Below are 23153 nucleotides of genomic sequence, written 5' to 3' on the forward strand. Positions count from 1 at the left end.
CACTTACATGCATGTCTTATGTTTTCATACAATGAGATAACTAAACTACTTTGAGTTCAGAATTTCAAATTTATTTTTTATTTTTGGTCAGCTATATTCAGACCTTATGCATGAAAAAATAAAAATCCATAATGCAGAGAAATAAATCACATGTTTTCTGGTTTTATTTAAAAGACCCAGCATTTATTAGAATTTATTTCTACTTCTTCCACGTAAAGTCTACACTACATACAGTGAGGCTGATTCGTAGACGTAGACAGAGAAATAAATTTCTCTCCCAAAAGAAAGATAAATTATAAAAAAAAAAAAAAAAACAGAACAGCCTAATACATAACTATATATCTTCTTTAATTAATTGTTTAATCAATTATTCAAAGCGACGTGAAACTACTCTGCTCGTCATTTATTAGCCATAGCTATATATATCTCACTCACTCTCACAACCTCCATCTTCCTTTACTTTAAGCACAGACCAGATCCTATTTATTGCATCCATGTGCAACTTTTTTTCCGTTAAAAGGTAAAGTTTATTTAAGAAATTTACCTAATAAAATTGAATTATGCAAAAAACAGGCTGGTTCAGTTTTTTTCCACGAATCAAAAAAAAAATGGTTGGAGAAATATTGAATAAGAGAGAGAGAGTGTGTATACTATTCAGAGTTGACACAACAACATTGAAGTAAACTAACTCCTACCCTCTTTGTCTATGTCTATGTATATATATAAACCAAAGTACATGTAATCTTTCACCATTCACACATACCAAAGCAAAAACATGGATCGTCGCACGATGTTGTTTTTGCTTCTCACATTGGTATCTACCTTCTCTGTAGTCCAAATCTCCTTTGCTCAACTAGTTCCTGCGATCATGACATTCGGAGACTCTGTAGTTGATGTCGGCAACAACAACTACCTCCCGACCATTTTCAGAGCTGATTATCCTCCTTATGGCCGTGATTTCGCTAACCACAAACCCACCGGGCGTTTCTGCAACGGCAAACTAGCTACTGATATTACCGGTAAAAGCTTTTTACTTGTAACCCAAGGTATCTATCTTCTTTAAGTTGTTTGAAACTGAAGTCTTTTGTGTGTTTACTCTGCGACAGCTGAGACTCTAGGATTCACTAAGTACCCACCAGCATATCTAAGTCCTGAAGCTTCAGGGAAGAACCTTCTTATTGGTGCTAACTTCGCTTCTGCAGCTTCAGGTTATGATGACAAAGCTGCTCTTATCAATGTAAGTGACTGTTCATACATTTTTTCTTAGATCTGTTTCTTTTTTTTTTTTTTGTTGATTTTGTTCTTTTCTTTTTTTTGGGACAGCACGCGATCCCGTTGTATCAGCAAGTTGAGTACTTCAAGGAATACAAGAGCAAGCTCATAAAAATTGCAGGAAGCAAAAAAGCTGATTCGATCATAAGCGGAGCAATCTGTCTCCTAAGTGCAGGAAGCAGTGACTTTGTTCAAAACTACTATGTGAATCCTCTGCTTAACAAAGTCTACACTGTTGATCAGTACGGATCTTTCCTTATCGATAACTTCTCTACATTTATCAAGGTAAAACATTTTCCTTGGTTTATCCCTCGCTGTTTTCAATTGCAAAGAATACAAGAAAGACATTCTGAGTTTTGATTAAATGTTGCAGCAAGTGTATGGGGTTGGAGCAAGGAAGATCGGCGTGACTTCTCTGCCTCCAACGGGGTGTCTTCCAGCTGCAAGAACCCTTTTCGGTTTCCATGAGAAAGGTTGTGTTCAAAGACTCAACACAGATGCTCAGCAATTCAACAAGAAGCTTAACGCAGCTGCTTCAAAGCTTCAGAAGCAATATTCTGGTCTTAAAATTGTTGTCTTCGACATCTTCACTCCTCTCTACGATCTTGTTCAGAACCCTTCCAAATCAGGTAAGTCACAAAAATGGACTGATATATTTATAACATTTATTGTTGCTGATCTGCTTTAGATAATCCATGACACATTATTCATCTTTTTTTTTTTTGTCTAACAGGATTCACTGAAGCAACCAAAGGATGTTGTGGAACAGGAACAGTCGAAACAACTTCACTCTTGTGCAATCCGAAATCGTTGGGGACATGCCCCAATGCTACTCAGTATGTGTTCTGGGACAGTGTTCATCCCTCTGAAGCTGCCAATGAAATTCTTGCCAGTTCTTTAATTGGACAGGGCTTCTCTCTCATCGGTTGATGATAGACCTTTCAGTATATGTCATATCTTCTCTTTTCAAATTGCTGTTTCTGTAAAACCTTGAGCCATACATTTGTTTCTCTTTGAACTATGTATCGAACCACCACTATTTACTAAAAATGTACTGAAGCTTACTACAAGAAAACCAAAAGTTTGAGAACACTTAGTATCAGAAACTATATACAACCTACCTCTGCATGTTCTTTTTCACAAAAACAAAATGATTAAAATGCTAAAGAGTTGTAGATCTACAGATCGAAGCTCTTGAAATCTGTACAATTTCTATAAGCAAAAGCTATTGAAGGGTTAAAATGAAAAGAGTGGAATTCTAAGCGGTGAGAGATCTCAAGCCACCGCAGCAGGGCCAATGTTTAAGCAGCTCCCTCCAATCAGTGCATTTTGTTTTCCTGACTTCTCTGCCTTCTTCACTTTTGGTGACAACATTACTTTCAAAGCGGGTGATGCTTCTCTACGGTTCTCAGCAGATGTTGTTGCTTTTGAGCATGTCGCAGCATCTAAAGTTCGGTTACCCTCACCCTTAAAGACAAGTTTCTGTTTGGCACCACTTTTGGCAAAGGGATAAGCCTGCAGAAAAATATCAACTTAGGGATCAAAATTTTCGAGTGAGTAAACATTTTAACCTTAACATAAAAACCTTGGAGATAATGGAAGATTCAGCACATGTTAGTGTTAATGAAGGCATACCGGGTGTTTGTAGACTAGGTGCACTGATCTTTTCTCCTTGAGAGGAGCCTGGCCAGCTGGAACCTGAGTTATAATAATAGGAAGTGTGAGTGATATTTAATTTGAAGACAGGTTTTGGGTTTGTTTGAAGAAGCAGAGAAATGCTTACATAGGTGGTGATGTTTTCGTGGCTAAGCATTTGTGGTAACTGAGGCGCCATATAGTAATAAGATGCCCCGTAAGGTACAGGAGGAACTTGCGTGTAATGATGTGGTTGTCCATGAAAGCTGCTGGGCACAAATGGGAGGACTGGCTGAGCTGGTGAAGGGACAGGAGGGACTTGCGTGTAATGATGTGGTTGTCCATAAAAGCTGCTGGGCACAGATGGGAGGACTGGCTGAGCTGGTGAAGGAACAGGAGGAACTTGCGTGTATTGCTGTGGTTTTCCATGAAAGTATTGCTGCAACCTCTTGAGTCGATCCTCTTTGCGCTCAGCAACTCGAACAACAAATGGTTTTCCATCAACTGTAAACCCTGTAAGCAGCAAGGGTAATAGTCGTGCAAATTGAATCAGTAAATACCAGTTAGGTGTAGTGGAGCAAAGATAAGAGCTAGACTACATTAGTTATAGTATACCATTGAGCTCTCTTTTAGCCTGTTTGGACGCTTCACAGTTAGAGAAACACACAAAGCCGAATCCTTTACTTTTACCATTGTCATGACGCATCACTTTAGCTGAGACTATTTGCCCATAGCTTCCAAATATTTCTCGCAGTCTTGTTTCATTCATTGATTCACTCAAGTTCTTCACGTACAGATTGGACCATCCCATGTTAGACTTGGCAATAAAGTTTCCCCCGTATTTTTGCTTCAGCATCTCCTTCCTTTCATCACTTCTCAGTGCCATTCCAACAGACAAAGTCTTCGATCCTAATCATAAAAGCAAAGTTCCTAAAATCAGAAACTCTGGTCTAATGACAATGTACTAAGTATTGGGTGCAGAAGAAGAAGGTTGAGTTACCAAGTGGTTGTCCATGGAGAGATCCCACAGCTCTCTTAGCATTTACTGGATTGCAGAAGTTGACAAATCCAAAACCTCTAGATCTTCCCATACCATCCCTCATAACCACAACACTTGAGACTGTCCCATATTGAGAAAACAGTGTATGTAGATAATCCTCTGTAACAGTTTCGATCAGGTTCTTCACATAAACGTTTGTGGATTCTTGATGTCCTGCCATAGCTGCTCTTTCATTCTTGTTGATGAACTTGGCTACGAACCTAATTAAAGAAAGAAACACACCAAGTAAAACAAACAATCATTCATCATTAACCTTCAATCAATCAATAAAGAAATCATGCTTAAAGCCACAATTAACTGACAGTTTCTTGCCATCAACCACAGAGCCATGGAGGGCAGAACGAGCAGCTGCAGCAGATTTCTCAGTTTGAAACTGAACAAAACCAAAACCTTTACTTTTGCCATTCTCTTCAGCGACTTTGCAAGAGAGTACGAATCCATAGGGGCAAAACATGCGCTCTAAGCAAATGCTAGTGATCGAGCTGTCAAGATTCTTAACGTATAGATTTCCAAGCCCAGTAGTACGGCGGTATTGAAGATCCCTCTGAGACCACATTATCCGCATAGCCTTCCCTTTCAAATCAGTATGGTTTAAGCACGCCATAGCATTCGATGCTAAACCACCCAAAGAAAAACAAACAAAGATTAATCAGAAGCGATTCATCAATCTCACAAGACCTAAATAATCTGTTAATCAAACACAATCTTGGAGAAATCATTCGCGAAATCTCTAGGGTTTTAACAAGATTTTAAGGGTTGACAGAACGAGCGAAGAAACCCCTAAACGTAGAGAAACCAAAAACAGAGATTTTAAGAAACGAAACGATTAAAGAAAGGACGAAGTCTTTGTATTTTGTTTACCGGTGGAAGGAGAATCGAAGTTGATGTAAGCGTAACACAAGGATTTTCCGGTGACGGAGTTACGGCAAAGATGAACGGAGGAGACAGGAACAGTCAAAGAGAATTTGTGGATGAGATCTTGCTCCGTCACGTCTGGGCTAAGATCACCGACGTAAAGCGAAGAAGTAAACCTTGAAGAAGGCTGCTGATGCTGCTGTTGTTGATTTCCCAACGCCTTCGTTTCAGATTTCACGAGCGCCATGGTTTCTCTTCTTCGTATCGTAAATGAGAAAGAAACAAAAAACTTTTTTTTTTTTTTTTTTTTCCCGAGAAAGTGATGAAAGAGAGACTCTGCAGAGGAAGAAAAAAAAAAGAGTAAAATTGGAGAAGACGAGTGAAGCAGAGAGAGAAGAAAGAGAGATCTTTGTTATTTTTGTCGTTGAGTGAGTGTATGTATCGATATAAGGTGTGTATGTATATATCGTTCTGTTATAACCGTAATGATGATAGCGAGTGACCTGCACACTCTCACAGTCACAGAGACTCGCAGAGACGGCTGTTGTACGGAAACTGCACGCGCCGCGAGTAGTAAAATTCAGTTGTTACTCGCGTTCTACCCAATTATCAAATCACAAGTGGTTTTTCTTTTCTTTTTTTCCTTTCCGTGCATATAATACTTTTAATGGATATATAAATATTAATAAGTGGAAGAGAGCCCTACCCAAATAATTTTGGGCTTTAAAGGCCTTTGGGGTGTGTTCTATATGGGCCATTATGTAAATGCATTTAAATGGGGTGTGTGTGTGTATTTGGATTAAAAATATTTTGGACGAGTTTTTCGATTCTTTTGTTAAATCCTCCTCTGTTATTTAAAAGGGCATGTCTTTTTCTCATATTCGGTATCAGGTGTGAACCGATCTGGTCAAGAGAAGACATGATAGAGAAAGGAAATATTAGGTTTTCAATAGATGAAGCTTTGAAGTTTTATTGATCATCTCTGGTTAGGTAGAATTTTAAGATTTAAAAAACAAAAGCAAATGTTTCACAAATCACGACAAGATTAGGGGATAAAAGAGAGATCACATCTTCTTTTTCTTTTAATGGATGACAAACGTGTATTAACTTTCTCTACCTTTTTTAAAAAATAAAATAATTCTTAATTACTCATTACACTCTAAAATCTTATGATACATTAACGATGTTAATATATAATAAGATTGTTTAAAGAATTACAAATATATATTCACATTTACATAAGAATTAATACGGAGACAAAAAAAAAAACATAACCAACTAATTTGTTATATTATTTTATATATCAACTATGCGAATAAATAACATATACCCGAAAATGAAACAACAATTAGAATAGGGAAAATGAAAATTAATTTTACAATAATATAAGTACAAGAAACAATATGAGTTGGCATATCTCTCTATCATTCATATACTGACCAAGAGAAGATACAAGGTACGTTACGTATTATATTAACCAAAAATATGTGTATCGTTTACAATGAATTTGTTTTATTTTATATTTTATGAACTACTATAAGAGACATCGTCGACGTGTACTTCCATCATTCACTCCACTGATTCATATATAGACCCAAAAATACGTGTTGGAGCATATATATAGACCCAAAAATACGTGTTAGAGCATATATATCGACCCAAAAATACGTGTTAGAGCATATATATCGACCCAAAAATACGTGTTAGAGCATTTATATAGACCCAAAAATACGTGTTAGAGCATATATATAGACCCAAAAATACGTGTTGGAACTACTAAATAGCATATATATACCCAAAATACGTGTTGGAACTACTAAATATTCTCTCTGTCCTTGATAAATTAATGTTTTAGAGAATGTTTATTGTCTCTAAAAGATTAATGTTTTAAATATTTTTAATATTAAAAAGGTATAAAAGTAGAAAAATAGAAAAATGTCAGAAAAAAAGGAATCATCACATATGCATGAAATGACCAAAAATAAAAAGTAAAAATTATAAAGAAAAAAAAACTAAATAATAAATTAATTTTACACGCAATTGTCTTAATATATATGCAAAATCCTAAACATCAAACTATTAGGGACAGAGAGAGTAACATATATAGACCCAAAATACGTGTTGGAATTACTATTAAATACTCTATTTGTCTCTCATAGATTAATGTTTAGTCATTATCACATATATTAAGAAAGAATTTAACTTTTATTTGTAAATTAATTTTAATTATTTTTTTGAAGAAGAGATAAAATATAAACCATTAGATAAATGCCACATATTAAAAAACATAAAATAGAAAAACTATTTTAATTTTTTAATATACAACATCAATCTTTTGGAAGACAAAAATAAATTCTTGAACATCAATATATTAGAGAGAAGGAGTAACCCACAAAAATACATGTCCTTCCATCATTCACTCCACTGATTCATCATTTAAATAGTCGGAGTCGTGAATCACGAGACAATAAAATATATTAAACGAAAAGCATCCCCTGTATCTTCTACAGGTCAATAAATATCCATGCACCTCCCAAAGCTGATCACTGCACTACCTACTACTACTTTCTTCTCAGGTCATCTCTCTCTCCCTCTCTCTTATACTGTATGATTATTGTTTTTTATAGGAGGATTCGGTTACATTTGTAATTACAGGTTATATCGCAATTATATTACAGGTACTGTATTTGGTAAGATTTATCAAACGCAAGCAAAAGATCGAGATGGCCCAAAAGCTGGCAGCAAAGGGTGGTGAGATTGGAGATGTTTGGGATGATGGTGTTTACGACAATGTTAGAAAGGTGTACGTAGGGCAAGGCCAAGATGGTATAGCATTCGTCAAGTTTGAGTACGTCAATGGTTCTCAAGTGGTTGCTGGAGATGAACATGGAAAGAAGACTCCGCTAGGAGTTGATGAGGTACGAAATTAATAGATTCATCTATGTTGAGATTGTTAAAGAGGGTCTTTTGTTGATTAGTTTCGGGATTTATGATTTTTTTTTTTTCTCTTTCCAGTTTGAGATTGATGTTGATGACTACATCGTATACGTGGAAGGTTACCGTGAGAAAGTTAATGATATGCCCACAGAAATGATCACGTTTCTTACATTCAAAACCTATAACGGCAAAACCTCTCGGCCTATTGAACAAAGACCTGGGACTAAGTTTGTGCTTCACGGTGGAAAAATCGTTGGGTTTCACGGACGTTCGACCTACGTTCTACACTCCCTCGGGGCCTATGTTTCTTCGGCGCCGTCCGCTTCGAAATTACTCGGAAAATGGATAAAGGTATAGTAATCTTCTCAACAATGTTTAAGAGGTTTGACTGTTTACCACCTCAAAATCACTAAATCACGTACGGTAAAAAAGAAAGAATGAAGGATAAATAAAGAGACAAAAAAACTCAAATCTATATAATGACAGTCTTACATTTACATTTACATTAATTTCATCTCACCATGCATTATTGGAGCTACGTGCACAATCATAATCTAAATATTTTTACTAAATAACTAAAAAATATTATTAAATTATATATAAGGTGGAGCAAAAAGGAGAAGGTCCAGGGCAAAGATGCTCGCATGGCATAGCACAGGTAGGTAACAAGATTTATGCCTTTGGTGGTGAGTTCATACCAAATCAGCCCATCGACAAACACCTTTATGTCTTTGACCTCGAGACCCGTACTTGGTCCATTTCTCCAGCCACCGGAGACATTCCGCACCTCTCTTGCTTAGGTGTCCGTATGGTGTCTGTAGGATCAACCCTCTATGTCTTTGGAGGCCGAGACGCTTCACGGCAATATAACGGTTTCTACTCATTTGACACTACAACGAACGAGTGGAAACTGGTAACCCCGGTAGAAGAAGGACCCACTCCTCGTAGTTTTCACTCGATGGCAGCCGATGAGAACAACGTTTACGTTTTTGGTGGGGTAAGTGCTACGGTGCGGCTCAAGACACTAGACGCTTATAACATTGTTGATAAGAAGTGGGTTCAGTGTTCGACTCCAGGAGATAACTTTAGCGTTAGAGGAGGAGCAGGGCTCGAAGTGGTGCAAGGGAAGGTATGGGTTGTGTATGGATTCAACGGATGTGAAGTAGATGATGTTCATTACTATGATCCTGTACAAGACAAGTGGACACAAGTGGAAACATTTGGTGAGAGGCCTTCGGAAAGGAGTGTGTTCGCTAGTGCGGTTGTTGGAAAACACATTTTGTTGTTTGGAGGTGAGATTGCGATGGACCCACTAGCTCACGTGGGTCCGGGTCAATTGGCCGATGGCACTTTTGCGTTGGACACAGAGACGTCAAAATGGGAGAGGTTGGATAAGATTGGTGAAGAGGATGAGACTCCGAGTAGCAGAGGATGGACAGCGTCCACAACTGGGACCATTGATGGTAAGAAAGGGCTTGTGATGCATGCTGGGAAAGCTCCAACCAATGACAGGTTTGATGATCTTTTCTTCTACGGAATTGAATCTGCTTGATCAAACGCTTTAAACGCGGTTTGATGATAACCGTTTGTGACTTTAAGTGTGTGTGTGTAATGGATGCAATAAGGAAGGGTCGTGAGGACTATACCATATGATCCTTCGTCAGCTTGTCCATTTGACCGTTTCGTTTTTTTTTTTTTTCTATAAGGTTGTTTCATGCATGTTTTGTGTTTGTACGATAATTGTATCAATAAAATAGTTTATTTTCTTGAAAGAATCGCCATATATCGAAAAGAAAAAATATTTGCCAGATAATGAATAACGATGATGAGTTTTACGATTAACCCCATGCATGATTAATATATATTATAACTAATTTTATATACGGAAGCAAGTCCTAATCGAGGGACGTAAAAGGATCAATTCTCAACTACCAATTCATAAATTGGTGTTTTCTTACCATTTCTATAGGTGGTTTTTGTTTGAATTTGTTTGAATTTTTTTGAATTGCTCACTAACTAAATATTAATAAAAGAAAGAGAAGGGTGAAAAAAATGAAAAAAAAGAATGAAAACGTTTCTCCTATGTACTCATCTACATTGGTAGTCCAAGTAGAAAAAAGTCGATTGGTCTACAATAGAGTTAAAAGTAGAAAACGTCTCTCCTATGAAATCATCTACATTGGACCGACCCATCAGCTTTTAGTCTTGTAGAAAAAGTTGATTGTGTCGAGGATCACATCATAAATATTGGGGCCCTCGTTCCTTATAATCTATATATATAAAAGGAGAAGTACAAATTAGAACATTGTCAAAAATTTCTAAGATTGTCATTCAATTAATTGTAATGGAAAGTATTTTTTAAAATTGGAAGGGGTAATTTTGTCAAAAATAAGCAATCGATATTATCCGAGCCGTTTGTATTAAGGATCTGCGTTCTCTCTCAAAAATAACCCAAATTCAACGTTTTTGGGCTTCGACTCTGATTGATTCAGCTTCTATGAAATCCACTACCTAAAAAAAGTCTGACCCATTAGATATTTGATATTAAACAAAAACCTTAAAATTATCCATCATAATCTCAAAATATCTCTTAGTATTATTAACAAAATCGCAACTTCCCTAAACTGAAACCTTAATATTCGAAACTTTAAAACTATATCACCATGTCAAGCTTTAATATTCGAAACTTTAAAACTACATCACCACAACAATCAAGATCGGGTAACTATACAAATCATAACCAACTAATAAACCAAATTACCTTAATCATCGCTTCATCCATCAAATTACCAAGATTTAATGCATCATAATCTCAAAAAATTTCATAGTATTATCACAAAAATACAAACTTCCCTAACCTCAAACCTTAATATTCGAAAAAATATTGGAAATTAAAAGAATCAAAGATATTATGCTTGCATTATGCTTGCATACCTGAATCACCTATAAATATCTCATCAACATATACGGTAAAATCATCACAAATTCATCAATTCTCGAGTCCAAACTAAGAAACTTACCTTCCAATGGCTGCTTCCTATGCTTTCCTTCGAGATGTCAAGCCTTTCAAAACTTCCTGGAAAGTGCAAGTCTGTGTCCTTCATACATGAAGAACATATACAACACAATTTGGTGAATCATTTGACATGGTGCTCGCTGATGCTCAGGTAAGTACACAGAGCTACTATTATTATGTACAAAATCAAACAATATTCAAGTTAATATTATCTTAACAACAATGTCATTTTCAGGGAACAAAGATTCATGCTACAGTGAAAAAGAATCTGATGAATCGGTTCGAGAACAAGATCACTCAAGAAGAATGGAGATCTGTTGAAAATTTCGGGTTAAGTTTTGCCGGTGGCCAATTCAAACCAACTGGTCATCGATACAAGATGAGTTTCATGACTCAAACCGTTGTGGCAAGGATAGATCCTCTCTCTGACGAGCCATACCTATATCTTTCCCGATTTGATTCTGTAATATCCGGAAACCTCAACCCAAACTTCCTAATAGGTAATCGTATGAATAACATAAAAATTTTAAATATCTCTTCAAAAGTTTATGTGTCTTCTGACAAATCCGTTTATTTGTTAACACAGACATTGTTGGTCAAGTGGTTAATGTTGGTGCAATGGAGACAATAGATGTTAACAACAAGCCAACAAACAAGATTGATGTTGAACTCAGGGATGAGAGGTATATAACATTTTAAATGGCGATCTTTAAATGAAAACTTTTGTTAATGTAAAATTTTTGTTATTCTTTCAACACAGTGATGTAAGGTTAACATGTACTTTGTAGGGATCATTTGCTGATCAAATCTACGCTGCATGTCAAGACGTCGATGTGGAAATGGTGATTTGTCTTCTGAGATTTGCTAAATCAAAATGTACAATGGTACGTGTCTATGCATAAATGAACCAATGGAAATTTTCCTATCAAGTTTTGACTAAATTATTTTTAAACTGTTATCGTAGATGTAAGGACGATTGCAAATGCTTTCAATGCCTCACAACTCACAATAAATCCAGAGTATGGTCAGATTTTCGAGTTCAAGAATAAGTAAGTATAAGTAATTATGTTTTTTTTTTGTATTTATATAGTAGTTATACAGTTTTGAGAAATTAATAACTTGAATCTTTGTTTGTCTAGGTTGCCAAATGATGGTCTTGCTCTCACTTTAATTGAGAGCAAACCAAAACGTGAGCTACAGTTAGCAAATAATGGAGAATTCTACGCTCAACATGTGAATGGGACCATCCAAGATATCTTGAACTCGATTGAGGTATCACTGTGAACATTGTGAACTTAATTAATCTAATAGATTTATATGTCGTGTGTGAAGTACACAAGTAAAGATTTTTCATTGATTGTAGGTTGGTAAGGTTAAGCTGATATGTACTATTTACACCATAGAATGTGACTGGGCGTGGTACTACATTGCATGTAAAAAGTGTAATAAGAAGGTTTCTGAGGTGAAGTCTACTACTAATGGAAATGCATCTGTTACAAAGAAACAGAAGTGGCAGTGTGATACTTGCCATGCACAAGTGACTAATATCTTAGCAAGGTATTAAAGCAAACTACTCATATCCTTAATATGTAATCCATTATCACTCTAATACATAAATCATTTAGGTTCAAAACACATGTCAAGGTGATGGATCAAACAGGACAGATGAAATTAATGCTTTTCGATAGCCCAGCTGCTGAGATTGTTGGTTGTACCGCTAACATTCTAATTGAAGGACCCTTTGATGAGGTAATATGTATTTAGTTAGACAATTGTTCTTTAGCTGTGTAAAATGTGATAAATATTTAAAGGGCTATCAAAAAAAAAAATCTTTACAGATGGAAGATTCAAAAAATTTGCCAGCAGCTATCAGGAATTTGGTTGGGAAAACTTACCAGTTTCTGGTAAGCATTGAAAACGACAACTTGTGGAATGAGTTGGATACATACAAGGTTTCAAAAGTTCTTTCCAAGGATGGTACTAACGATGATGATGTGACTGAGCTGTCTCATGGTGGAGATAATCCAACTGATGATAGCACCAGTGATCAGGTATGGGCAATTTAACATTATCTTATAATATGATTTTGTAAAATTTAGTTGATTGAATCTCTGTTTAGGTAACCCTACTACTTACAAGTAGTGAAGAAGCCTCTGAGTCTACCACTCCTTCTTCCAAGCGATAACCTGGTGATTCAGATGTTCCTCTAGATAATGCTTCTGCTACCAAGAAACTTTGTTTGGATCACATCAAGGTTGTCAACATAAAACAGGAGAAGCTCACAAAGGGTGAGATTATGGCACAGGTAAAGACGGCTACTGCAGGGATGGTAGAAGTAGGCAATGGGACTACTTACAAGAAGAAGTGAGAGAATGAATCGGTCATTGGATCATTGGAATTTTAAGTTTTAATTTTCTTTCAAGCACTAAATAAAGGATCCTATTCTTTGGAATCCATCGAGAATAATAATTGCTATTGGTTTTCCTTTGTTGTTGTTGTTGGCCTTACAACTTAATAAAATTATTACAAGGCATATTTGGTTTATTAAATTTTTGGAATGGGACAATTTTCGAACTTTCCGGATTGAGTTTTATTATAACCCATTATAAATGTGAATGTTATATACCGTTGGGAAATTGTTATATCTCTATATAGGTAGAACATTTATAACTTATATATACAACTAAATCTTTTGAAAACATTTTCAACCATAAAAAATTATAGTTTGATTATTATAAACAATAAATTTTAACATTATTATTTTTACTATAGAATGGTTACTAATATTATAAAAGCATAATAATAATATTTTATCTGCATATTTTCCTAGGTTTATATGATAATGAAAATATAGGCTTACGTTAATATGAGAAAATTGTACCTTACAATATCTACAAAAAATTTGATGAATTTTCTCAAATAAATACTATACCATATTTGTATCAATATAGTCTAAAGAAAAAATGGAATACTCTTAAATATATGATACATAAAATAACTTAAATGAAAATATTATTACGATTTTAGAAACAAGAAAATCACTAACAAGACATCGAAAATCTTTCCATACTATGATTTTATTTATGTCTACATCGATATGATCCTCAATTACAGAAACTTATTCCTTCATTTACGTTCAAAATGCATATAGGATTTGTTAGTTATTCTTTCAACTATTTTTAATGAGATAGATAGCAAGAAAAAAGAAAGTGACGGATGAGGAACAAGAGAGATTTGTCAGGAAATGGATTTGATTGTGGAAATCGACAGAGTAAGAGGAAGTGTCCTACTGAGCCTACTACCAGTGATAACGTGTTCGTGAATGAGAATTCTCATGCTACTCAAGAAAAAGTTGATAGTGTCAATGTGAAAGGGATTTTTGGAAGGCTTTTTACAGATTTAACTAATTTATCTCTTGTTCCTCTAGAAGAATCAATCTATCCAACAAGAAACAGGGGTACTCCAAAAAATATAGGTACACATGAGAATTGGTGTTTACCTCAAATCTTTTATTTTGTATGAGAATTGTGTATCATAAAAGGTTGTCACTCTTCTGGCAATGCAATTCTGTCCTGCAGGAAAAGAGAATCTTGAAGATCAAAACAACAATTTCTCACCAATAACAATCCGACAAAGTTTTGGTTCAGTCAATAACAGCAGAGAAAAGTTATCAACCTGTTCCTATTTGGATGGATCCTATTTGCAAAACAGCAGTAGTGTAACCCCATCTTCAACGTGTATGTTTCCTACTGTATCTGATACAAAACATGTTATTGTCTTTGAATCTTATTTTAGCAATATAATAAGCATTTACAATCGATAGGTGAAGGAGTGGCAATAAACTGTGTTGAGAACTACACACCTCAAGATAAACCAATCATATGCAGATCCTGGTGATGTAGATTTCTTATCCTCCATTCGTAGCAGTTCTAAGAAAGGTAAAAGTCAGTCATTATTGGATTAAATTTCCAACGTATATGCTCATTACACTAACCTCATTTCTAATAATGATATTGTTTGATTCACCAAACAGTAACCAGTTCCGTAGCAGAAGCATCTAATCTCTCTCTGGTGAATATACGACAATCCTATTGTCCACTAGGAACAACCGATCTTATTGAAGATCTAAGAAATGAAGCTATCAAATGTAAGTAAATAATACCATGTTTATTAAGATTACCACGTTCCCAAACTTAGCTGCCTAAACTTTTTCCTCATCACCAGCAACTTTTGAAGAGGAAACACACACGACCCCTGTTACATTGACCAGAGAAAAGTCATCACTAATTACGAATCTGTTTGAGACTTCAGAAATTACTATTGTTGACGGTAATCTATTTGGGACTTCAGAAAGTACTATTGTTGATGGTATGTTTAATAACATTCTTTACTTAAATTTCTATAATTTTAGTAAATGGGAAACTGATTATAATATTTTTTCACCAGATGTTATATCAACAACTAAAGCCAGAAGATCAAGTTGTCAAAGCCAAAACAAACGTACTTCAAAACAGGTTTTAGAAGACATTACAAACCAACCTGATAGAATTAGAAGACATAAGCCAAGCTGGCCAACACCAAGTAAGAGTACAAAACCTAGAAAATATTTAAACAGTTAAGAGTTAGTATTATTAATTATTATTCAAACATCTACATACTAACGATGCAAAACTTTGAAACATTCAGATGTACCAGTAGGAAATGTAGTTAAGCAACCACTCAAAAAACAAAAAAAAATTATTCCACATTTGGTGGAGTATATGGAAAACACCAATTATGCTTCTTCAACCGAAGGTAAGCTGTCTGAGATTGTTTAATAATTAATTATGCGACCTCATCTATTTCACTACTAACTATATTACGATAATAGGTGAGGATCATTCAGATTATGAACATGAATTCGATGTAGTAGTCAAGAAGACACTGTTTCAGAAACTTCACTGTCTAGCAGTGAGATCACAATAGAAACAGATGTTGCATTTACGGTAAAAAAGAAACGACGTAAAGGTTTCAGTGTAAAATCATTATCTTCTGGTGGCACGTCAATATCTAATTCAAAGGGTAAATCTTCGGCTCGAAAAAGACAAAAAGGTATTATTCGTAAAAGTACAAATCTGATTTTATTTAACTTAGTGGTTTATATTAAATTATATTTCAATTTGACTTTTGTAGGGCATGAAAGTGAATATTTAGATCATGGTGATCCAACATACAAGTGTAGTTACTGTGAATCTATGATGTGGTATGATGAGCGACTAAACAAACGAAGAAGAACAAAAAAACCAAAATTCTCCCTCTGTTGTTTACAAGGAACTGTAAAGATACCCTTCCTAAAAGAAGCACCAGAGCTAATGAGAGAATTGCTTAGTAAGGATGATGCACTAAGTAGGCATTTTAGAGAGAATATCCGAGCATACAATATGCTTTTTGCATTTACTTCTCTTGGTGGTCAAGTCGATCGATCCATTGAGAAGGGAAAAGGTCCTAAGCAATTCCAGCTACATGGCCAAAATTTTCACAAAATTGGAAGTATGAAGCCAGAAGATGGAGATTACGCCAAGTTTTCACAGCTATATATAGTAGATACTGAGAATGAGATTGAAAACAGATCAACTATAATGAGGTATGAAACGATCAATATTCAACTTTTATTTTTTTTCTACAACTGTATCCTTCACAATAGGTACTACTGTGTTTTAACAGCCTTCTACTGATAAACGGTTTTTTTTTAATGAAATTTATGGACAGCAAGGGTAAAAAATTCGTGAGTGTCAAAGAGAGGAATAATATAAGAAAGGAGCTCATCGCTAAACTTATTAAGATGCTGGATGAAGTAAATCCTTATGTTGATGCATTTAGACAAGCGAAAGATAAGTTTGCTGCTAATGAAGAAGATAAATTTCATATGCGCATCATTAGTGATCGTGTAGGTAAGGATGGGAGAACATATTCTATGCCAACAACAGCAGAAGTTGCTGCTTTGATTCCTGGTGATTTTCGCCCTGAGATGCCTGGACGTGATATAGTTGTACAAGAAAAGAATTATGGAAAGCTACAAAGAATAAGTGAAGTGCATGTTTCTTACTTGGCACTACAATACCCTCTTATTTTTCCCTATGGTGAAGATGGTTTCAGAATTGGAATAGAGAAAGGGTTTAGAGGTGACAACCCAGATACAAAAAATAAGTTTATTAGTATGAGACAATGGTTTGCTTTCAGAATCCAGGAAAGAGAGAATGAAGCTCAAACTCTCCTAAGGTCTAAGCGTCTATTCCAACAGTTCTTAGTAGATGCATACACGAGTCTGGAATCAAACAGGTTGAAGTATATAAAATTTAACCAGTCTAATCTAAGATGTGATAATTATGCATCTCTGGAAGTTGCGGCCGAAAGTGGAAACTATAACATGGAGGAGCAAGGGAAGCAAGTTCGAATACCAGCTTCTTTCACCGGTTGACCTCGTTATATGTTGCAGGGTTATTATGATGCCATGACTACATGTAAACAGTATGGTTTTCCCGACTTATTCATTAAATTTACATGTAATCCCAAGTGGCCAGAAATTACAAGGTACTTGAAGAAGAGGAAACTGAGTTCAGATGATAGACCAGACATTATGTGCAGGATATTCAAGATAAAACTTGATTCTCTTATCAAAGACTTAACAGAAAAACATCTTTTAGGGACTACATCTGGTGAGTTTTTTTTATGCTTTATTTTGATATTATTTGTATTTAATTTACTATCATAATATTTTAAATTAATGCAGCAATGTACATTGTTGAATTCCAGAAAAGAGGACTTCCTCATGCCCATATCTTTCTATTCATGGATCAAAGTTGTAAATTGCCAACAAGCGATGACATTAACAAGATAATCTCTGCTGAGATTCCAGATAAAGATGAAGATCCAGAACTATATGAAGTTATAAAGGATTGCATGATCCACGGACCATGTGGTGCGGCGAATCCAAACTCACCATGTATGGTTGATGGAAAATGCTCAAAGTTTTTTTCTAAGGAGTATGTTGAAGATACTACTATTGGCAAAGATGGATATCCAGTATATAGAAGGAGAGCATCTACGGTTTTTGTAGAGAAGAATGGAATAAAGTGTGATAACAGATATGTTGTTCCTTACAATCGTATCCTATCATTGCGTTATCGGGCTCACATCAATGTTGAGTGGTGCAACCAATCAGGTTCTATCAAATACTTATTTAATTATATTAACAAGGGACAAGATCGTGTAGCTTTTGTGATAGAACCTACAAAAAAAACTACTTCAAACGATAATGGTGTCACCAATATTAGTAACAACTCAACGGACGCAGGATGTGGTGATGTTTCTTCCTCTATAAATCCTGAAGAGAAGAAAAAAGATGAAGTAAAAAATTGGTTTGATTGCAGGTATTTTTAAAATCCTTCACTACTCAATTCGAAGAATATACACTATTTAGATATTGTGTTGTAAAAATCTGAAAGTTGATTTCATTTTCTGTAGATATGTTTCAGCTTCTGAAGCAGCTTGGAGGCTTTTTAAATTTCCAATACAATATAGAAGTATACCAGTAATGAAACTTCCATTCCATCAACCAGGAAAGCAACCAGTTTTTACAAAGGCAAAGATAATCTTGAAGATGTTTTGGAAAGAAGAGCTAATGTAGATTCTATGTTCATGGCCTACCTCAAATTGAATCAGGTTTGTGAATTTGCTAGACAGTTCACTTATGCTGAAATTCCTAAATATTTCACTTGGGATGAAAAAAAAAACTATGGAAGCTTAGGGAGAGAGGTTTTTCTATAGGAATGATTAATTATATTCCACATAAGATAGAAGCAGAATATTACATGAGAATCCTTCTTGGTATAGTCACTGGTCCTAAAAGTGATGAAGATATTAGAACTTATAGAGGTGTTGTGTATAACACATACAAAAAAGCATGTTGGGCGCGTGGTATTTTGGAAGATGATCAAGCCTATATAGATAGTATTATTGAAGCAAGTCAGTGGTTTTTTGGACCTCAACTGCGCAATTTATTCACTATGATGTTGTTAGATGGTTGTTTATCAAGACCAGAACATGTGTGGGATAAAACTTGGGAAGTATTATCAGAAGACATTGAGTACAAGAAAAGAGAACAATACAATAATCCAGGTTTGGTATCATTTAAACATCTTACAGTTTTTAATTTCAAAAAAAGATATTTAAGCAAGTTTTATTTTTGTAAAATAGTTAAGTGACTGATATCTAATTATTATGTGCAGAATTGAATTTAACGGATGATGAGAAGAAAAATTATACTCTCCATGAGATTGAAGAACTAATGTTAAGCAATGGTGGAACTCTAAAAACATTTGACGAGATGCCTAAGCCAACTGACATAGATGTTGATCATTCCAACCGTCTCATTACAGAAGAGAAGAACTACGATCGTGATTATTTGAAATCAAAACATGATGAGTGGGTAAATAAGATGACATCAGAACAAAGAGCAATATATGATAAGATCATGGGGGCTGTTCTGAAAGACAATGGAGGAGTGTTTTTTGTATATGGCTTTGGAGGAACAGGGAAAACTTTGTTGTGGAAAACTCTGTCTGCTGCTGTTAGATATAGGGGATTGATAGCAATTAATGTTGCATCAAGCGGTATTGCGTCTTTGTTGTTGGAGGGTGGGAGGACTGCACATTCAAGGTTCTGTATCCCTATTAACCCTAATGATTTTACAATGTGTAATATCAATCCTAATTCAGATCTTACTAACATGTTGAAAGAAACTTCTCTTATCATATGGGATGAAGCACCAGTGATGAGCAGATATTGTTTTGAGAATTTGGATAGGAGTTTGTCAGATATTATGAGAAACAATGATAATAAGCCATTTGGTGGAAAGTTTGTTGTCTTTGGAGGTGATTTCAGACAAGTTCTCCCAGTTATCAACGGTGCTGGTAGGGCTCAGATTGTTCTAACGTCTTTAAATTCATCCTATCTCTGGGAGCATTGTAAGGTTCTAACTTTGACAAAGAACATGCGTCTTATGTCAAATGGAGTGTCGGAGAACGAAGCAGAAAATATCAAGGAGTTTTCTGATTGGATATTAGCTGTTGGTGATGGGAAAATTGCTGAGCCTAATGATAGGGAAGCTCTAATTGATATTCCAGATGAATTTCTAATCAAAAATGTTGATGATCCTATAGATGCTATAAGCAGAGTCGTGTATGGAAATTTGGAAATGTTGCAAGAGGAAAAAGATCCCAAATTTTTTCAAAGCAGAGCTATCTTATGTCCAACAAATAGCGATGTTCACACTATAAATGAAAGATTGCTTGAAAAGCTCGAAGGTTAGTATATACTAAACACTTCCTTATTTTACTTTGTTTGACATCTTTTACATATTGATTATATCTATGTCTATACAGGAGAAGAAATGGTCTACTTAAGTGTTGATAGTATTGACCCTCAGGATATCGAATCTTTAAACAATCCAGTCTTCAGTTCTGATTTTTTGAATAGTATCAGACTATCTGGATTGCCAAACCATAGGCTACGGCTCAAGATAGGTGCTCCTGTTATGTTATTTGAGGAATATTGATCCTAAAGGTGCTTTATGCAATGGTACTAGATTGCAGATTACTCAGATGGGGAACAATGTTCTAGAAGCTTGCGTCATTACAGGGGATAGAGTTGGAGACAAAGTTTTGATTCCAAAAGTCATGATAAAACCATCAGACACTAAATTGCCTTTCAGGATGAGGAGAAGGCAATTTCCATTGGTTGTGGCTTTTGCAATTATTATAAACAAGAGTCAATGACAATCACTAGAAGAAGTTGGATTGTTTCTTCCTCGACCACTGTTCTCTCATGGACAGCTATATGTAGCGTTGTCAAGGGTTACATCTAAGAAGGGTTTAAGAGTTCTTATAGTGGATAAAGAAGGGGAGCCCAAAACGCAAACAATGAATGTTGTCTTCAAAGAAATATTTCAGAATCTTTGAAAATAATGATGGATGGTGAGTTCTCAATATTTTTTAAAAATATTGACAAGCAATATATCTATATTTATATCTATATATTATTCGGAAATATCTCTATATAATCTCTGTATGTTATGTAAAATTCTTTTTAGGTTTTTGAAGGGACCAACAAGTGGAAAAGATTTTAGGAGTTACCATATCGTGCTCAACCGACTCATACAAGGAACCATGTTTGGCTACAGGTTTATGAAACTGCTTAAAAACGTTTCCGGTATTTTATTATTTCTGTTGGATTTACATTCTGGAATCAAATCTTATCATAATAAAGTTTTCATAGTTTTATTCATGTTAAATAAATTCATGTATATAATAATGCAGTAGTTAGTGTTCTAGAAAACTAACCTTTCAAAACTAAGGTCAAAACGAATTTTGTCAATTATGATGAATCTTCTAGAATTTGGCTCAGCAATATTATGTGATGTCAAACAGGTCATCTATAAATAATATAGCAGGCAGTTAGTATTTCAGTAGACAAAATCAATTACATTTGGGGGGGGGGGAGAAATTAGCAATATTTTTCGAATACAGAGAGAGACCTTTTAATAATAAATTAGCAATATTGATAATAAATTAGCAATATTGATAAGAAATTAGCAATATTCTTATAAATTATGAATCTATAAACAATTCATTACGATCAACGATCATCAAATTAACCAGGAAACTATAAAAAAACAGAGATAAATCGATGAATATAGAGAGAGACCTCCGCAAGACATGGCTCCCGATTCATCGATCTCAGGTACAAACGCATCCAAAGGCAAGATGTTAACAGCGTGATGAAAGTCTCGAAGGCTGAAGTTTCCAGTAGGTGTATAGGCAAATTTCACCTGCTAGAGCCTTAAAAAAATATGTGAAAAGCCACACACAACCACTAAAGCAGAAGGAAACAAACGATCAATGACGGAGAATATAACCTGATCGTTTCCAGAAATTCGATCTTTCAGGATATAACATAAACCGATCTGGTTGTAATTTTTATCTATAACAATCGATGATTCCCCCGAATTAGAAAGACAACAAAAAGTTAGTAACACCATAGATTACTTATTTGAATCTTGAAGTGCTAATTACATAATGAAAGCTATACCGGTGATATGATTGGTAAATACTACGAGTATTGGGCAGATGTTGTCTCCGTTACATGAAAAAATCAACACAATTTCAGATTGACTAAGGCTCTTAGATTGGTCGTAAACGATATAAACGATTTTCTGTATTATACATCCTACTATTAATCGGGATTAAACAAAATCTATAACATCATCAAGTAAAAAATCCAGAGGATTAGATCTTCACAGCCAAAGATAGTAGAAATCATACAAGTACAAATGATATATAAAGATTTAGAAGCATGTTACCCAGATGATCGATTGCTTGAAGGAGTCAACTAATTTAAAGAAAAAATCATACTTCACTTGATTAATTGCTGATAGATAGCCGATTAAAACAAAATGGAAAAGCACCACTTTTTTACAACAATCATTATCTGACCCTTGAATAGCTCTCCAAAAAACAGATTTATGGAAAGATTAAAAGGATACAAATTGAAATAGAGAACTAATTTTCTGGAATCAACATGAAAAGTTTGACGAAGTTGATTGATCGGAGATGTTCAGCTTTAAGAAAAAAAAGAAAAAAAAAAAAGGAAAGTGTCGTTTCCTATATAGATTCCAGACAAAAATTGTCAGTTTACATTTGGAAAAAAAAAACAAAAAGCAGGCCCTTCAAATTCTTCATATAAACATGCCTAATCTGGCTCAATATGAAATGGAATTTAAACGTAACCTAATAGATATACATGTTAATATTTTCTCATAAATGTCAATATATGATCACTATTATTTCGAAATCAAGATATCAATAGCAATTACATGTTTTTAAAAGTATAGAGATGATTAGTTAATAAAATTATAACAAAATTAAATTTAATAAAATAAAATTATAATTTAAAATTGTGTTGACTACAATAATGTGTTACATAATTTAAACATATCACTTACGAAACGAATAATATATATTTATATCTAAAACATTATACACTTTAAATTAGTCTACTGAAAAATATACTATTAAGCCATTTTACATCCTTAGTAAAACTAAATATTTTTAAAAATGTTGGAACTTATTTTAATATATATAAGTCTATCAATTTGACTTTATTAGTTTTCAAAATTTTAAAAATAATAATAAATCGTCCCGCCGCTGTGTACCGCGGGTTCAAATCTAGTTTCTTAAATATTTGGCTAGATATGTATCTTGATTCATTATTATATGTTTTCAATGAGATATGAGATTTTAATTTGAATGGATAATATAGATTACAATTAGTATTTCTATT

General features: G+C 34.6%; 3 protein-coding genes and 2 pseudogenes across 4 annotated transcripts; 4 read left to right on the forward strand and 1 right to left on the reverse strand.

The window, feature by feature from the left end:
- Nucleotides 1-448: 448 nt before the first annotated feature.
- LOC104781283 (GDSL esterase/lipase APG) lies at nt 449-2362 on the forward strand. The gene is made up of 5 exons (XM_010505915.3): nt 449-1019; nt 1107-1237; nt 1324-1557; nt 1646-1901; nt 2006-2362. The coding sequence occupies exons 1-5, from the start codon at nt 776-778 to the stop codon at nt 2200-2202; spliced, it is 1062 nt and encodes a 353-aa protein (XP_010504217.1). The 5' UTR covers nt 449-775; the 3' UTR covers nt 2203-2362.
- On the reverse strand, nt 2312-5281 carry LOC104781273 (polyadenylate-binding protein 6-like). Its single transcript, XM_010505903.3, has 7 exons — nt 4829-5281; nt 4270-4582; nt 3908-4167; nt 3523-3816; nt 3056-3420; nt 2908-2970; nt 2312-2787 (listed from the first exon to the last, which is right to left on the reverse strand). The coding sequence occupies exons 1-7, from the start codon at nt 5067-5069 to the stop codon at nt 2548-2550; spliced, it is 1776 nt and encodes a 591-aa protein (XP_010504205.2). The 5' UTR covers nt 5070-5281; the 3' UTR covers nt 2312-2547.
- Nucleotides 5282-7159: 1878 nt separating this feature from the next.
- On the forward strand, nt 7160-9531 carry LOC104781292 (thiohydroximate-O-sulfate sulfur/sulfate-lyase (nitrile-forming) NSP1). Of its 2 annotated transcripts, none has more exons than XM_087507371.1 (4): nt 7160-7398; nt 7501-7740; nt 7838-8110; nt 8364-9531. In XM_087507371.1, exons 2-4 carry the CDS (start codon nt 7546-7548, stop codon nt 9309-9311), a joined length of 1416 nt encoding a protein of 471 aa, XP_087363497.1. In that variant the 5' UTR covers nt 7160-7398; nt 7501-7545; the 3' UTR covers nt 9312-9531. The 2 variants fall into 2 exon arrangements, with proteins under 2 accessions (XP_087363497.1, XP_087363493.1); XM_087507367.1 differs by having other exon boundaries at nt 7229-7398; nt 7478-7740.
- Nucleotides 9532-10785: 1254 nt separating this feature from the next.
- Nucleotides 10786-13143, forward strand: LOC104705032 (replication protein A 70 kDa DNA-binding subunit B-like; annotated as a pseudogene).
- Nucleotides 13144-16012: 2869 nt separating this feature from the next.
- LOC147949614 (uncharacterized) lies at nt 16013-20773 on the forward strand (annotated as a pseudogene).
- Nucleotides 20774-23153: the final 2380 nt, after the last annotated feature.

This window comes from Camelina sativa, chromosome 1 (assembly GCF_030686135.1).
Source record: "Camelina sativa cultivar CO46 ecotype springtype chromosome 1, ASM3068613v1".
NCBI classification, from domain to species: Eukaryota; Viridiplantae; Streptophyta; class Magnoliopsida; order Brassicales; family Brassicaceae; genus Camelina; species Camelina sativa.

What these genes read in the sequence shown, in the direction of transcription:
- LOC104781283 (XM_010505915.3), top strand. Translation starts at nt 776, where the DNA reads ATGGATCGTCGCACGATGTTGTTTTTGCTTCTCACATTGGTATCTACC. An exon ending in ACTAGCTACTGATATTACCG is followed by an intron (nt 1,020 to 1,106) that starts GTAAAAGCTTTT and finishes ACTCTGCGACAG; the next exon opens with CTGAGACTCTAGGATTCACT. An exon ending in ACAAAGCTGCTCTTATCAAT is followed by an intron (nt 1,238 to 1,323) that starts GTAAGTGACTGT and finishes TTTTTGGGACAG; the next exon opens with CACGCGATCCCGTTGTATCA.
- LOC104781273 (XM_010505903.3), bottom strand. Translation starts at nt 5,069, where the DNA reads ATGGCGCTCGTGAAATCTGAAACGAAGGCGTTGGGAAATCAACAACAG. An exon ending in GTGGTTGATGGCAAGAAACT is followed by an intron (nt 4,168 to 4,269) that starts GTCAGTTAATTG and finishes TTCTTTAATTAG; the next exon opens with GTTCGTAGCCAAGTTCATCA. An exon ending in TCTCCATGGACAACCACTTG is followed by an intron (nt 3,817 to 3,907) that starts GTAACTCAACCT and finishes TTTTATGATTAG; the next exon opens with GATCGAAGACTTTGTCTGTT.
- LOC104781292 (XM_087507367.1), top strand. Translation starts at nt 7,347, where the DNA reads ATGCACCTCCCAAAGCTGATCACTGCACTACCTACTACTACTTTCTTC. An exon ending in TACTACTACTTTCTTCTCAG is followed by an intron (nt 7,399 to 7,477) that starts GTCATCTCTCTC and finishes TTGTAATTACAG; the next exon opens with GTTATATCGCAATTATATTA. An exon ending in TACTCGGAAAATGGATAAAG is followed by an intron (nt 8,111 to 8,363) that starts GTATAGTAATCT and finishes ATTATATATAAG; the next exon opens with GTGGAGCAAAAAGGAGAAGG.